Genomic DNA, 18455 nt, shown 5'->3' with positions numbered 1-18455 from the left:
AAACAGTTAAAGTGGGAAAGTTATTTTTCGATAAGTATCAGGAGAGAGACGAGTACCGTTCTCTTTTACTTGATGGTGCACATCTAAATAAGTAACGTAGCTCTAATGTGAAAAATCAGAATGAAAAGAATAGAGCAATGAATGCACTGGTTTCGACGTTCTCCTTTTTAAGGCCTTTAAATGCATTTACTTAAATATTGTCATCATTTACACACGCAAAGCTGAAAGGGGAAGTGTGTTAAATGGGTTTGCTAAGTGCCTCCCCCACTCTTTTAAAGATGAGGGCAACAATAGACACTATTACAGTCTGACGAAAGAGATAAAATATTGCTATATCCGGGCAAAGTCCCGTGGCCTTGCAATTATCATCCTCTTCTTCAACACGCCATTCTGCGCCATTCGTAATAGGTCCATGGTAATCGATAGAATCATGGGAATATTATTTAAAAACACCTTAAAGTGCAAGGTAGTCAACTAATAGGCCTATTTATCCTGTACACTTGCTTAACTTTCAGAGTTTTTGTAAATTATGAGAATAAAAAAGGCTCCCGGGTTTGGAACGAGCGATTTGAATAATTTTTAAGAAAGAACGACACTTAGGAAAAATAAGAGTTTATATACAATCAAATTTCGTTGATCGTTTTTTTTTCTTGAAGATTTTCAAGTTATTCACAAATCGATAAAGATCAAGAATCTGACAGATCACATCCGTTTTTTTTATACATGAAGCGTGTCTTGTAAATCTGCCTTTTGCTAGCTGTAAGAGTATTATCATTTTTCATGCGATTTGTAAAATAGAAGTTACAAGGATGCTTGCTATACATGTTTAGCGTATAACACATAACCATTTACATAATTGAACGTGTTGAATGGAAGTTGTGTGTGGCATTGTTTGCTCCCTAATTTGTAAAACATTTGTGTGCACATAATTAAGTTCATTATGAAACCATATACAGAAAATTATCGTAATTTTCTTTTGATTTGAATAAAATTTCAAAGCCGTCTGATTTTTCTGTTCTTCGAATCAGCCTGATATCGGCATGTACTTCGATTTCAAATTTATTGAATAAAAAAGCGTAGAAAATGGGAATAGGGAAGCTGAAAAGTAGATGATTTGGATAAAATGAAATTCATTATTATCTTTCCACAATTTATTCCATGGATATTAACTATTCCATGCTTAACCACACAGCAGTGTTGACGTATGGTATTATGACAACTATAGCGAATTTCGCACAGCCACCCGAAACGCTTTCAAGAACTTAGGAAATGTATTGTCAAATGCCGTTCATCATGTTCATGGCAATGAGTAATCAAGAAGCCTTTGTCGAAAATTGGTGAATCCATGTAGTTTCGTCCTGGACTCTGTACAAGCGACATTTTTTTGGCCTTTTTTCGTCAGCTTCAAAACTGAGTCGAACTACTGTTCCGGTTCGCAAATTTTCGACAAAGACCTTCCAGCCGAGTGTGTGGAAATGAATAGCCTTAATAAATGAGCTAAAACCCTCCATTTCAAATATCACATTTTAATCAGGCTGTAATCATTCAAAATGTATATTGCCTATCACAACCGCACGGTGACTTAATTGACTAATGGTGAGATAGAAAGCGATCTATTATCTGCTTTGAATATGCAGTGTAGAAACATGGTAGTCCTGTCTCTGCTTCTCTACATGCATAGTGACGGGGCACTTGATGAAACTTAAAAGGAAAATATTCAAAAAGCTACACAAAATGACAAAGATCCAATAATAAACCATGGTCAGGTGTACATACTGGTCCTAAAGCCCCCTCACACCTGACATAATGTAGGCGGACGAAGGGTGACGAATGGGAAAATGCACGAAATGCACGCGAATTCAACGACTTCAAATAAAATTTTCGGCAAATCGTGTTTTTCTATTCACTATAGAAAATCACTGTTTTCAAATTTTATCAACGAACTGTAAGCGAAGGATAAATATGACATATGAAGGATATCGATTTCAAATGGTTGAGAGAAGAGACCACATATCAACTCCATACCTTTCAAAAGATTTACCTTCAGAAATCCTTGAGTAAATTGCAGCCAAAGGCGAGCGAAGGGTTGTTATAACCCAAAATGACTTACGAACTGTGAGCAATGGTTTGATATGGCGTGCGATTAGAAACGAAGACGAGGGAATATATCGGGCGTTCTTGTACGTTTGTGACATCGTGTTTCTTCGTTAAGGGTTCTTTCGAGATCGTTCCACTTTGTCAAAAGTGCGATGAGGGATTATGCGCGAAAATAACACACGAACGATAAACGAACGATTACCGCAAACTAAATAAGAGATGCGAATTAGATGACCAACGATTTTTCAATTCGTCGGGAAATTTTAAACATATTTCCGCGCGAATTTGAATAATCGCCGCTGTTCGTTCAGAAGGTGTACAAACCCAAACATGAAGGGTAAATATGACTTACTATCAGTTATCATTGAAAACCATTTTTTTTTCAGGCAATTCTGTTAGGTGTGAGGGGCCTTTAACGGCTTTAATGAGCTCTAATACGCTTTGGAAATATAAAGTTTGATAGAGACTGAGCGCTATTAACAGCGGCTCTCCTCTGCACTCTTTTAACTTTTACTATTAACATTGATTTTATTTTAGTTTTACCAGGACTTTAATTCTTTGAGTGGTCTGGACTTGGCTGGACCATTTTCATTGTCGTTTCTCACAAGATAAAGCCAGGTTCCTATCCACGGAGGAGTGGTCTATTGTTACAGGGGCAGCTGAGCATTGTCACAGCACCCTCAGTAACAATAGATAATCCTCCGTGGCCAGGTCCATGGATATAGCCGTTCTTTGTTGTTGGAAAAAAAAACATTAGTTCCCTTAACAAGGTAGCAAACAGCCATTACTGGAGCCAGTAACTGGTCATTCAACTACGAAATGTAAGTTAATTCCTCTTTTGATTGGAGTTACTTTGACAATGAAGGTTATTCATCTTATTGTCCTGGTGGTTTCATTTCGATTCATTGCTGGATCTTCTTACAATGACCATCAACTTCACTCTTACAGCCATGACCTGAAGATTAAAGAACACCTACACAATGGCTTTATTTGTGGAAGAAGAATAGCTTACTACAGATATGCTGTATGTACATTCCAACTTCAAATCAAACTTGCACAATGTGGAGGTGTTCCCATGAACCCGGTACCAACTGGCGCTGAAAACCTGTCCACATCAACTAGTCCAGATACCTTGCCTGTTCAAAGAGCATACATGAATGCACAGCTTTACAGCCTGCGCTCCCATCTTGTGTGTCATCTGGAACCATGTGTGAAGGAAAGAATCAGGGATCTTAAGATCCATGGAAAAGCTCAAACAAGACGTGGTTAGAAGGGTGGAATGAATCGAAGGCGCCATTTTGTCATTCCCAGAGCAGATGGCCAAAATTCTAAAAAGCTTGCAGGGGACCAGAACACTGTTGCTGACATCTACAACGACCTCCTACATGTCTTACTGATAAGGGCAAGGAACAACTTCTTGTGTTGCCTGATACTCTTCCCCTTTTGACTGTATTAATCATGATATTTCGCTTTCTAGTCTGTCCTACAGATATGGTTTTTCAGGTCTAGCATTGAACTGGTTCTCAGAGTGTGGTAATTAATAGTGTGTCATCTGCACCAGTTTTGTTGTCAGGTGGTGTGCCTCAGGGTTCGGTAATGGGACCGCTGTGTTATATGAGGTATACTGCTTCTTCAGAAACCATAATTGGGAAGTATGGTATGAATAGAATTGTATATGCAGATGCTACCCAGTTACATACAATGTTCTCAGATATCCCTAAATAAATTTGTGTTTAGATGGAATTATGAAATGGTCTATTAAGAATAGTTGTAAGGTGAATTCTGAGAAAACAGATCTCGTCACAGAAATTAAGATAATGTGTCAACTCTAAATTTTGCTGGTTCTATCATTCATTTAGTCTCCAAGGCACATGATCTTTAGTAATTGACGAGAAAGAATTAGGTATGAAGTCCCATGTTAACAATATTTGTAGGGCTGCTGCAATTGGGTTACACAAAATTGAAAAATATGAGAAAATGTCTTGATAGGAAAACAACAGAAAAGTTGGTTCATGCCTTCATCTTATGTCACTTAGATAATGATAATAGTTTGCTCTTCGGAATACAGAATCACCCTTCGACAGATTACAACATATCCAAAATTCTGCTGCAAGACTTATAACTCGAAAAGGAAAGTTTGAACACATCACCCCTATCTCATCTGGCCTTCATGGGCTACCCATTCGGTCCATCTAGGATCAAATATAAACTTCTCATATTAACATTCAAATGTATACATGGCATTGCCACTGATTGATCTTCCAGAAAGCTTCACCAGCACAATGGAATTCTCTACCACCGACTCTACGGAATATTACCCAGCTTGAGCAATTCAAAGTACAATTGAATACCCACCTGTTTCAGAATGTTTTACTGAGTTAGGTTCGATCTATGTTTTAATATCCTTTGATGTTTATAATGGACAATGTTTGATTTTCAAATGCACAATTCTAACCATATTTCCCGTTTTCCTCACGCATAAAGGCCTGTAGGTTTTCTATTAAGAGCTGTATTATGATAATTATTATATTCATTATTACTATTATTATTATCATTAACGCTCAAAGTGCCTATTGCTCAATCATCACCATGATCATTATTATAATTTTTGTTATAACTTGTTACTTGTATTATTATTATTATGAATATTATTATTATTATCATCATTATTATCGAAATGTTATCTATGTGGCTGCTATTCTTATACCAACAGTCATTGATGACAATACCCCTGAGGATATCCGACAAATCGGATTGTCTGCAAACGAATCGGTTTTGGTAACCTCGCCGGACAGCCCAAACAATTATCCGAATAACGTCCACACCACGTGGATCATCGAAGTCGTCGCTGGAGAAAGCGCCACTTTAACATTCTTGACCTTTGACCTCGAGGAAGGGTATGACAATTTGAAGGTCGGTTTCGGGAGTGTCCCGGGATTGGAGGAAAGTCGGTTGATAACACTTAGTGGTAGCACCTTACCGACAGAGATTAACACCCGACACCGAACTGCATGGTTGGTGTTTACTTCAGATTCTGCAATCGGCGGCGATGGATTCGAACTTGAAATTCGCGGAAAAGGTAAGCAACATATAAAATACCATATATGCATATATGAACTTCATTGCTTGAGCCTAATATTGTCAGGATATCACTACAAAATACACACAGAGACATTATCGGATAACCAGCACACACACACGTCCACCCTTACATGCCTCTGCATTCTACGGCGCCCCTTTAGCCGGCCTTTTTTTTGGAGGGCTGCACATTTCCTAAATTTTATTTCATTTATTGGCTTTAATTAATGATTTGATAAGTTTTTTTAAATATTGGGGGAATATGTGATATGATTGGGGCACATTTATATAGTGCAACTTTCCACTTTTTAGATCTGAATTTTTCAAAATTACACATGTAATAGATGGTTCCTAAATTTCCAATTTATCATTATCAAACATGTGAAAGGTGTTGAGTTGAGCATTATGTGTAGAGAAACTAGAGAGGCAGCTCTTCTGATATGGATCAAGGGTTAATCGCAGAAGTATTATACATCTTTTGAGCTGCTTATAATACCATCCATCCGAAAATCGCGGCGAAAGAAGTTATCGTGTCAACTTTTCAATTACAGTGCCTTTACTGGTCGTGATTCAATTTCCCCCTAGATTATGTGCATCTTTCTTTGTGTCTTATTTGCCAACTTATAACTAGGTCTTCTAACGTTACCAGTTAAATAGCCTCTCATATTTCCTCATATTCACAACGTCGTAACAATTTCCCCTAAAATCCATAATATTCGACCACACAAAAGTGAGCTTGGATCAAGGCAAATAGGATGTAGCATGATATTTCCAGAACCTGATTTTTTTTACCACAGCGCATAAAATATCAACCCATTTCAGACAAGCAGAAATTACCCCATTTATATTTGCATGATTGTCGTATCTTATATGAATTCGATACTGAGGCTGTATTCCATTAAAATGTAACTCGTGGTCGTCCCTGTATTGTAAATAGTGTTACTTTATGGACATTCTTAAGTTCTTTTCAGGACAAGTCCACCCCAGAGAATGTTGACTTAGATCAATAGAGAAAAATCAAACAATTAAAAGGTCATCAAAATCGGAGGTAAAATAAGAAAGTTTGCAAGTTTTGCTTATTTTTCAAAAATAGTTTTATGTAGAACTCAGTGACATGCATTTGAGAGAGTCGATGATGTCCCTCCCTCGCTATTTCTTTTGCTTTTTGTTTTAATTATACAATATTTTTTATATAGATTTGACAATAAGCACCAACATGTTTAGGAGGAAAAAACACTTTGTATCACAGGAGAATGATGAGAAAAGCCGAGCAATTAATATTTCATACAATGAAATACAAAAGAAATAGTGAGTGGTGATGTCATCAGTCTCCTTATTTGCATACCGACCAGGATGTGCCTATACCTCTTTTGTGATATTAAGCAAAACTTCAAACGTCATATATGTCTTATCTTAAATCCAATTTTGATGAAATTTTCCGTTTTATACTTATTTGAATTTTCTGTTTTTATTCAAATAACTTTTCGTTTGGTTGGACTTGGCCTTTAGATAATTATGATTGTAATTCTTACGAAGATGTACAACGTATGAATATCCTATTGCACATGTATGTTACCTGGTCAAATACATTGAGATATAAAGAGACAAGCATGGAAACAAGATCGCTTATCAAATTCAAATTTAAAAACAACAAGAACAACAACGAATCTGTAATCCAACAATGGTAAATTTGAAAAAGCAAGGAGAAATGATTATGATATTAAGCAATGATTATATATAAGTTTCTGTAACAATATGACATCAGTGTCGATTAAACATGCTTTAGCTTCATGTGAAGCAAACAATAGGGCATCCACCCTTCTTTTTTTTACAAACGTTCAATACTTCAGCCTATGTCTGTAAAAGTAAATAATTATGTAAAGTTTGTCAAAAATGTTAATTTGCGTATACACAAACTTATAGTGGGATGGCAGCTTGGATGAAACAAGCACCCGACCTATTTAAAATATATACCACTCACTCCGTAATTTCCAGTGGTTTTGATCTGGGACCGCTCACGTCCAGGAGGCAATCGCTTTAATACCATCATCATTATCATCATCATAATCATCCTCATCATCATCACCATCAGCATCACCATCATCATCACCACCATCATAATTACCATCATCATCACCACCATCATCATCACCATCATCACCATCATGATCATCCTCACCATCATCACCATCACTATCATCATCATCATCATCATCGCCATCATTATTACCATCATCACCATCATCATCATCATCATCACCATCATCATCATCACCATCATCATCATCATCACCATCATCATCATCACCATCATCACCACCATCATCATCACCATCATCATCACCATCGTCATCACCATCATCATCATCATCATTATTATCATCATCATTGTTTGTTTGGAATCACCTGTGCCTGGGAGGGGAAAAGCGCTCTGACTCTTTATGACCGGTAGGTCTCTCCTCCCGATATAACTGATTGGGGGAGTGCAGGTGGACCACGGCAGCGGGGTTTCCTCCTAAGAGATGGTAGTATTAATATGTTCGTATAAAGTCAGGTTTACTTGTGTTTCTTTTGACATTTAATTTCATCAAATAAATTTCCATTCTGACCCCAAAACAGAAGAGACCACCGACATATCTCCACTGGATTTCGAGGAACAAGATGGCGGATCCCTCTTCATTTATTCCCAGAACCAGTCCGACTCTCGCCATGCCTACCCTCACAATTCTTTGGTTTCTTACACCATAGACAGGTGCCGATCCAGGATTTTGAAATAGGGGGGGCGCCAGCGGCGAGAGAGCGAAGCGACCGAGCGGGACTTTTTCAAAAAATCATGTCCAAAAGTCGTATTTTGAGACCACCTTTAGAAGAAAAATGCACACTTAAATCACTGTAACTTCATGAATAAAAGAGACATACTGTCTTTACTGACTCATTTAGGAGCTGGTTTCCAGTCACACACCGTATAAGCGGTCATTCAAAACATACATTTGGCAAAGGCTCTTCACTTGATTGCAGGGCCGTAGCCAGAAGCATTTTGTTGGGGGGGGGGGTGTACCAGCTAAAATTTGCCAACTAAAATTGGTGTGACAGCGCCAACGTGAGCACAGGGGGAGTCTGATGGAGGATGTGCCCCCCCTACAATAATCACATTTAAAAAAAATGAATTTTTAGAATTGAATTAGTGGCATTTGGTGAATACTCTAAGGTAAATTATACAAAATAGATATACAAATATATTTGCACTGTAAAAATAAACATTTTGGATCAAAATAGAAAGGCTGGTGTGCCGTAGATGCTAACTCGCAGTATAATGACTTACCCTAATGTGGCTACCGTGGGTCATGGCATGGGGGGGGGGCACTGGCAAAATTTTTGAGTCACTCGGTGAGCGCGCAAAGCGTGCTCAATTGCATAGGCTTATTGACCTTATAGAGACATTTCAAAGACTGTGCCATTAAACGGATATGTAATGTACCTCACTGAGCAAATGATGCGAGCGCGAAGCACGAGCTGAAATTTTTTGATATTCAGACCTAAAAAGGGACATAATAGCAATTCTTAAAAACAAAAATACTTATCTGTCTCGCTAAACAAACAATGCAAGCGCGAAGTGCGAGATAAAATTTTTGTATTTATTGACCCCAAACAGAGAAAGTTTAAAGACTTTTTCTAGGAATCAAATAAAAGAATACTAATCTCACCATACTCATCTAATTTGAGTGCCGAGCGCTTGCTGATTTTGTCAGAAAACATAACACACTTTTTGTTGTCATTGCAATCATGATTAAAATACGCATCTGACTAACCAAATAATAGCGAGCGCGAAGTGCAAGCTGAAAATTTTGGTAATTCAGACCTGAAGAGAAGCATTTTAAGTCTTTTTTTGTAGGAATTTACGAAGACCTTATCTATTTCGATAACAAAATGATGCGAGCACCAAGTGCGAGCTGAAAATTATGTATATATTGACCCTAAACAGGGACATTTTAAGGACTATTTCTTTTTTTTTTAGAATCCATTAAGAGTATACATATCTCACCAAAGTCATCTAATGAATGCGAGTGCTAAGCGATTGCTGATTTTGTTAGAATCACATCTATCCAAACACATGAAGGGTTTTTGTAGTCATAGTTATAGTATCCAAGTCCCTGAGACATTATTCATAATTTTGATATGCACTATACAAGTACTGTTTATTATTATTATTACTAATCATGATACCATACGCATCTCACTAGCGCAAAGTGCGAGCTGAAGATATAAGAAATTCAGATCTGAAGAGGGGCATTTTTAGGCTTGTTTGCGGAAATCTACTAAGACTATACGTTTTTCACTAATCAAATGATGCGAGCGCGAAGCGCGAGCTGAAAATTTTTGATATTTAGAATAGAAAAAGAGACATTTTAAGGACTTATTTTAGGAATTCATGAAGTTATAGGGTTAGGGTCAAATTATGAAAAAAAATGATGTAATATAACATAATATAACATTATAATGTACAATAATTTCTTCTTTCCCATTACGTTTCTTTCTTCTCCCTCTTTTTCTCCGTTTTTTTTTTTTTGGGGGGGGGACCAGCCGATGGGGGAGAGAAGTAGACAAGTCTACAAGTTGTAGACTTGTCTTCATGAATTTGCCAACTGCAGAGTTACTAGATTTTTAAGTCTTGTGTTCGGTTCTTTTCAGATCTGAAACGGGGCAGTATTTGTACATCACTTTGCTGACTGGTAGTTTGCAAAGTGTTCTGTCACTTTAATAGGCCCCCTTTATAATTTGCCAACTATGCTTTGGCTTTGATTATTCAAATGAAACCTTGAAAATTCATCCCATCCCATATTTCTTTACCTAGTCTTGCCTCTAATTTTTTACAAAACTAATGTGTTCGTGAAATTGTCAATAATTGTCGTATAATTTGCAAACTTACAAGCTTGTTTATATTGGGCGAGGACCGGGGGCTTACTTTGTGTGTTATTATAGCTCCATCTGATTTTGTCCTTTGTATTTGGCTGACTATAGTAGGGCTCTAAGCCTGGCTACATGGACTTGGCCCGGGACTTGGATTTGCCAACTGGTTGTCTTTACTCTATAAGTCGTAACCTTCTTCGAAGTTAGTACCCCTATTTTTCTTTCCTTTTTCTTTCTTTCTTTCTTTCTTTCTTTCTCTCCCCTCTCTCCTTTCTTTTTTCTCTTCCTTTCTTTCCCTCTTTCTTTTTCTCCCTATCCTCCATTTTGCCGACTGATACATAATTTTGCCGACTGCCATGAATGTTAGGGGGTGTCACACCCCCCCCCATACCCCCCCCCCTCTAGCTACGGCCCTGCTTGCTTGCATCGTGTGATTGAAACGTCAAATTTAAATGATACGAAACTGAGACTTGTAATCGATAAGTTCCGAATAATCCATTCTGTTTATTGTCATTTGTGTATTTACATTGTGTGTTTCAAACGAGAATTGTTTAGTCGTATGGCAACATGCATAAAATTTTGTTCTTTTTTCCCCAAAATGCACAGTAAATTGTTACAAACTACAGAAAAAAAACGACATCATCTTCTGGTAATCAACCTTTTCCCTCGTATTATTTTCAAATCATCTTCAATAATCCAGTCATTCTGCACAACCTCAAAGTAATATAATGCTTCTTAAGGGGATTCTCATCATTTTTATTGTTTACGTTCAAAGTCTCCCATCGCGTTGCCATCTTAACTTATGACCAGCCAGGATGAAATTGTATTTATTTTAACATAAGATAATCAATTTTTACGAAGCACTTGTTAAAACTATACCACAAATAATTAAATAAGGCCAATGATAAAATGCTAGAAAATACATGTAAGGAGCTTTGATATCCAGTCCATAATTGTATAAGTTATCAGTGGCAGAAAATGTAACTATCAGTGGCAGAAAATGTAAAATAAACTGAGGCTCGTCTTGGGTATACAGAGTTCAGAAGGCATTTTGTAAGCTTTTCATTTATGAAATTAAAACTTGTTTAGACCATGAATTCATATAGGCTTCCAATTTGATGTTTTTTCTACATGTTGAATCAATGTATACTAGCTTTCCAACCAACAAAGTAAATGTTGTAAACTGTATTGATTGCCTTCTGTTGGGCAAAGCTATTCCTGCCAAGTTTGAGCTCAATCATGACTTTTATTTTTTTAAGATGAAAATATGGAAAGTTCATTTATGCAAGACAAACGAAGAACAGACGAAATAGTGGAATTTTGAATAATTCGTTGGAATGATTGCTTCGGCGAAACTTAGTTGGGGCGCCCTGGATAATATGCCTCTGAATCTACCAGAAAGTGTAAAAGTTAGTTTACATTAAATACAAATATGTCTGACCTATACATTTCAGTGAAAACGTACATGACCAAGGCAGAATGATAATGCTGCGCACGTGGCGCCCGATATAGGGCTTCATCTTTGAGTGAAGAATAATCTCGGGGATAGACATTATCATTCGCATCGTTGACACTTTCTCTCGCGATCTGTTACTTACAATTTACATTTATTTGCCATAAAGACGGACAAACGCATGTTACAAAAAACACAAAATTTCGGTAAAAAATGATATCCAATCCAACATCTTCATACTGGTCACTGCACTGCAACTCCCGATTACAAGTGGTGCAACTTTCCAACCAATCGACTTGCGCGCCCTGGAATTCCGGAATTTACATATTGCAATACAGTATGACAGAGGTGCATTTGTGCGAACACAAAGGCCATGGGCGTAAGTTAAAATACAGTTTTGACTAGATCTAGCCCTTGAAATTGACTACATTGTACCAATCCAGTAAATATAACCATCAAAAAAAAAAAAAAAAAAATCCGGCGAAAATAGGGGGGGCGCGCGCCCGGGGCGCCCCCCTCTGGATCCGCCACTGATAGAGGCCCCTGAAGGATCCTACATCTACATCAAAGTACTGTCTCTTGATACAGAATACGGGTAAAATTACACTCTCTTACAAAAAGTGATTGAATAATCCACTGCTCAGAAAGCGAATAAAGTTTTACCAGATTGAAAGCTTTAAATCTACCAGGATGTGATTGTAAACAGTGTTTATAGGGTATAGTCCTAGAGTATTGTGTACCTCGTTTCGCGGCTTCTCTTACCTTGACACAGATAAGTTATTGAAACTGTCCAGGAAAGACCATGCAATATAATAATTAGGAACCAAGTCTGTAGCATATGACATGGCTCTAAATACCTTGAATTTGACATTACTTGAAAGTCGAAGAGAAAAACTAACTACATGTTTCGCTTTTAAAAATGAGAAATTAATTAATTGTACAAAAACTGGTTACCTCCCCTGAAAACGAACGCTTTCAATTTACGACATATCAATACATAAAAGGAGATTCCATGTAAAACAAAAAGATTTCAGAACAGTGCTCTTCCAAGTCTGACAAGATTATTAGATAAGGACCATTGTAAATAAGTTTGCAATCTGTGTGACGAATGTTCAATATTGTGTTATCTATCATTTTGAAAAATCAATTTTAACTCTATTTTAGCTGCAAATATGTCATTTTAATTTGTATATTCATTATTAATCGTAATAATTTTGATTATTCTTATAAGGCATTGTGTTAACATGTACAATTCAGTCTGTGACTACCAATCGTTTTTTTTTGCAACAAACCTGAATTGAAATTGAATTAAATTAAATTGAAATACACTTTTACTTGTTATCGAGTAAATTTCACCCTTAGCACGCTTAGCCTCGACACGTTTATTCTTCATTCCCTCCATGTAGATTGAGGGGCCATCGATTTAGTTATGATGACATTAAAAAAACTTAACTTCTGGTTAAGATTTGATGTTGACGACGCAGCCGCCGTCGGAAAAACGGCACCTACAGCCTCGCTCTGCTATGCAGGCGAGACAAAAATGAGAAACGAACACTTTAATATTTGAATTCATTGAATGTGGGAAAATGGGGGGGGGGACTTTTCACTCATTGTGGATAACATTTCTTAAAAGCCTTGCTGTAAAAGTTATACAGAATTGTAAATGTACCCTTCATGTATATAAAGTGCATGCAGTCTTGTCAGTCACTGTTCGATATCCAATGGCTTTATCAGTTCTAAAATTGGTTATCAGGTTTTGGTATCAAATGTGACATGCCACCCCAAAACCAACAATAAGTCGACCAAAATGAATATTGAGATTTTTATTGAGCTTGAAAATTAATCTCCTATTAGAAGCTTTAAAATGATATATAATATGTTAAAATTGACCAACAATAACCAATACAAGTACTTGATTGAATGCATAGGATATTCTGCAAGAGCTTTAAAACGTAAGGAGAAAACAAGGTTTTGAAGTTTGGGGTTCACTCAAGCATGAGAAGTGCATACTGTGTAATCTCAGTGAAACTTCCAAGCAGTCCGAAAAAAGTAGTGTCCAAAAAACTCTTGTATCTTTTCTTTTATTCAATTTCACGACTTCAAATTTTCACAATATGAAGAGTAAGAATTGTTCTTTCGGACAAGATTTTTTATTTTTTCATTTTGTTTTGGTTTTTGGAGACTGAAATACTATTTTCGATATTTACAGAGAACCTTACCTGGCGACCTTTTGGTGGTTTTGGGGTGGCAGATAACATGTATCAAAGGTCCAAACACAAGCATCATTGTCAAAATGACTTATACACTGTTAAAAAAACCCTGATTTTACAGAAAAATAAAAGAAGATTTTGCAGAAAGCAATACCAGAATCATTCTTTAAATTCATGAAACAGGAATTTTTCTGCAATTTAACAGAACAGGTCTGTTAGAAAAAGGGGAAAAGAGTGTTTTATTTAAGGAAATTTGTAAGATTACACACACCAAATACCAATTTCCTGTAAGATTACGCAATCTGGTAAGATTACAGGTGTTCTCGAGACTCTGCTGCAGGAACTTCTTTTAGTTTAAGGATAAATTTTCTAACAGTGTATGGACCGGTTAGAATTTAAAACAACTCTTTTATTTGAAAGAAAATATGATGTAGTTGGATTCACAAATTTTCTTTTATAGAAAATCAGAATACATTTTCAGTAAAACGTCTCGAAAACAACATAGTTGATGAATTTAAAGAAAAAATAATAGTGGAAACAGGGTCTTGACGAAAATGGTAATGAATATAAATAAAAAAGCTCAAAGGTTTACAGTAAATTGAAATTTAATTATACATTAGACTTTTTTTACTCTTGAGTATTGGAAAAAATTACAACGTTCATCAGACTCAGCAATAGTCAAATTAATAATTGAACAAGATAGACATAAACAACAGCTCCCGATAGCAAATACTCTCTGCCATCTTGGCGTAGAGGATGAATATTGCTTTATTACCCAATGCAGAAACCTCGATAATCCCCGTGCCATCCTGATAGACAAGATAACAGACGTAATACCAGATTTCATTGAATAAATTTACAATGATGTAGAAAAATTCAAGTTCCTGTTGGCGCCCAAAGAAACGGATATTAGTAAAATAAGCGTCACTGGAAAGAAAATAGAATGTATGAAGTGCATGCGATCGAAGTTGTATATTTTAAGCTCGACCTTAAATTAATTCTGATACGCAATTGCCAATCCTCCTCTCCACATGAATTCTAGAAAATGATATAATCTTTATATTGCAGTTGGCAGATAGATTTTGTATGATTAATGAATTATTATTATACCTTGTAAAATGAAACAGAATCAATAGAAACAGGTTTTGACAGCAAACAGTTATGTTTTAATCGCTTTTCTTTGTCTCGTGTTAAATTTCCTATTTTATTCTTCTGTAAAGAATACTTTATTTGGTGAGTTGTAAAAAGAAACGCCGATTTTCTTTGATTGTAACCCTTTATGTTGGATATGGAATCAAAGAAATAACTTGAAACTCACAGAAATTTATATCATCGGTCGCATGTAAGAACACAATATGTGGGGTATAAGAGGCACCCACGTTTTGTTCACTGAAGATACCACAAACTTGGGCTAAAACAGTTAAAAGGACTAATCAAACATTTTTCTATAGATTATGGATAATGGTGGCGAGGTAGAGGAGGAGGGGGGGGGGGGGATACATACGGCGCAATTAGTGCTTAGAAGTGCAATGGGCCACAAATTTTGAGAGGGCGAGAATTTGCGTATCGGGCCACTTTTGTACAAAAATCCAATTTTCTAATAGATTTGAAACAAATAGTTCGAAAATAATATCATAGTTGACTTTTATCTCATTCTTTACTTGGTTGCGCGATTTTTTAAATTATTATTATTATTATTATTATTTTTTTTTTGGGGGGGGTAAGCGCCCCCAAGCCCATCCCCTCCTCTGGACGCCACTGCTCAGCGCGATCCTCTCACAACCTTACAATGCCCATTGGTCAAGCTGGTTTAGTGACACCAATGTATTGCAGTGTGTGTACCATTTATACCGTATACATAGGCCCTAATCGATCGTTTTAATGTGCGCATTTCTTGATCATGACTAAAATTATACCATCTTCCTCTTGTTTGCACCAGGAAAGATGTCCTGTTCGTCGGGGAAGGTCAAGAGGTTGGAAACAGGGAGACAATTCGCGACACATTCACGGGAAACTTGCACAAGAAATATTCCACAGTGGAATCCAAGTCCCGGAACCTTTGGATGATGTTTGTGAGCGACTGCAAAAACTCCGGTGCTGGATACGAGATCGCGATCGAATTGGTTACACGTAAATATTCTCTGGGTTGAATCCATGGTGTTATTTTTCATGTTCATATGAGTCAAAGTTAATCTTTGCTCATTCTGATACAGGTCTCTCATGCTCCATCTACACTCTAAAAAATGAAGTGCTAATTTAGCTCTTAAAGAGCGTGTATAGTGACTGCACTTCGGAGTGCTGATTTGTCTAGTTCAACTTTGAACTAGACAAACTAGACAAATCAGCACTCCGAAGTGCAGTCACTATACACGCTGCACTTCGGAGTGCTGATTTGTCTAGTTCAACTTTGAACTAGACAAATCAGCACTCCGAAGTGCAGTCACTATACACGCTCTTTAAGAGCTAAATTAGGACTTAATTTTTTAGAGTGTTTAAGCATTTTGGATACCAAGATATTGATAACTGTGCAGCACGGACCTATCAATTAGAGATGGACATTGAACGCGATCCTTTAGGTTATCGAATGAGATCCGCCTAATTATTTTGTGCTTCTTGCAGGTGTTATGACAATATCAACTACCAAGGCGTATCTGATTATTTACAAAGGGACAGTTTTCCTGGTTTTGATTTTGTTAGCTGATGCACTAGGTCAGAAAATGCTTTTCAGTCAACGTGCTTTAGATTTGGAGAAGCAAATTTGAGAAGCAGACGATTTTGTGATATGAAATTATATGTTATTGTTCGACCCGCAAACGTCCGCACACACATATCAATAACATAGGAAAATACATTTCTCGACTCTGTATGGTATGTGTTATATATCTCCAGAATATAAGGAGGAAACTTTAAATAATAATCCATCAATGTTTATTAATCACAATATTGCCTCTATGTTAAAGAATATGCATACATTTCCTAAATAGAATGTTACATATTGAACTAAGATTACCATAAGTAAACATGGGCCTCGTCTTACAAAGAGTTGCGATTGAGCCGACCAATCACAGCTATGGACGGCCAGCAACACCAACATCTATTATGCATGTTTGTTCAAAATGTTTTCAAACTATGATTTATATTCATGCATTCATTGTTTTCTTTAAAATTCACTCTGCTTCTCTTTGTTTACAAAAGATATTGTGCAAATTTCCTGTACAAAAAACTATGACACGGATGGATTTCCTTAGAGTTACGATTGATTGGATCAATCGTAACTCTTTGTAAGATGGAGCCCAGAGCTGCACATCGATTTCCAGGATATGAGTGACATGTCATCTTCTGCGCATACAGTTTGTGACATATCGATGCCAAATCACGAACTCTTTCTTCCAACTCATGGCATATTATTATTTATTTTTTTTCTTTTTCAAAGAAAGTCTTTATTCAATATTTCTCCACAACGCATATAAACAAATGCAAAATGTATGTGATACATCAAATTCAATATCATACATATACACAATACATAATTTAAAAGCTCAATGTGCCTCGATTCATCAAGATATACAATTAACTTATTTTGTTGCATGTGCATAGTTCGTTCTATCTCATGCTGATACTTTAATTTCTTTTGAAATGATGAGGATAATAAGTTTCCTTTTAAACATTTAGTTGAAAAGATATAATATTTGGCATATAAAATATCAAAATTAAAAGAAGTATGGCATATTATTGATGGCGGAACACAGTACGAACAAAGTACACATTGAAGAGAAGGTTATTCAGAGCACTACGACGGTCACATATTAGTGGATCCATTAACAAATCAATGAGTGTCCATCTCTAATAGGTCCATGCTGTCAGTCAGTGTTTCCATTATGTTGCATGTTGACTGATATCATTCTCTTAATCTTCCATTAATTTTACATAACTAAACCTGATACTTAACTAAACCTGATACTTAGAGGAATACTATGTGCATCATAGTCATGCACAACTTGATGAGAGGTTTGACCGTGGGTCCATCAAAGATCAGGTTTCAAGAGAAAAGTCCATTTTACATTCGAATGTGATGAACTTAGAATATATTTTTTTCCAACAGCCAATATTCGCCTCTCCCTGAATGAAACCATCACCATCTACTCGACTACGAATCTCGAATTCTCTTCGCGTCAGTTTAGCGTCGCAAGATGGCGAGTGGAAGCTCCTGACGATACCGTCATGAATATTCGATTCTTGGAGTTCGACCTCGCCGTCAGCCTCGAGTTCTTCGTGGTCATTGACGGTCTTCGCCCTCACAATCGTGAACGGTATCGCTTCGAGTATGAGGGTAACAAACTGCCTCCTGACATCGTTTCACTCAGTAATCGGATGAATATAATCTTCGCAGCCTACTCGGACACGCTAAACGGTACCTTTGTTATAAATGTAACGGCGAGGACAGTACAACCAGGTAAGATGGCTACCTTATTTTTTTTATTAAAGGTACGGCACAAAAAATCACATGTTCCTGATAGGAAACTGTTTAAGGAGATTCCATTAAACAGATATACCTCTGGTAATGGTATATGTAGGCACCTACCTACCATATCCTTATACATTTAACAGCTCAGCTGCAATAGTTAAGCCAATTCTTATGGTCGCTGCCAGAACTGGATTACCGACCAATATATAGGCCTGTACATTTTTTGGAAATCCTCATCTTTATC

The 18455-nt window shown here is 36.7% G+C and overlaps 1 protein-coding gene across 4 annotated transcripts in view; it reads left to right on the top strand.

The window, feature by feature from the left end:
• The first annotated feature begins 3534 nt into the window (after positions 1–3534).
• Positions 3535–18455, top strand: part of LOC121429653 — a 51981-nt gene continuing 37060 nt past the window's right edge. For 3 of the 4 annotated variants that reach the window (XM_041626799.1, XM_041626798.1, XM_041626796.1), the window contains exons 1-6: positions 3536–3630; positions 4811–5176; positions 7795–7919; positions 12070–12131; positions 15686–15876; positions 17849–18199. In XM_041626799.1, the coding sequence (XP_041482733.1) occupies positions 15810–15876; positions 17849–18199 (418 nt within the window). In that variant the 5' untranslated portion in view covers positions 3536–3630; positions 4811–5176; positions 7795–7919; positions 12070–12131; positions 15686–15809. Of the gene's footprint in view, positions 3631–4810; positions 5177–7794; positions 7920–12069; positions 12132–15685; positions 15877–17848; positions 18200–18455 lie in introns of all 4 variants that reach the window. The other variant, XM_041626800.1, reaches the window with a different exon arrangement.

Source organism: Lytechinus variegatus, chromosome 16 (assembly GCF_018143015.1).
Source record: "Lytechinus variegatus isolate NC3 chromosome 16, Lvar_3.0, whole genome shotgun sequence".
Taxonomy (NCBI): Eukaryota; Metazoa; Echinodermata; class Echinoidea; order Temnopleuroida; family Toxopneustidae; genus Lytechinus; species Lytechinus variegatus.
Note: the sequence above shows the minus strand (reverse complement) of the source record. Positions and strands in the feature narration are given on the sequence as shown.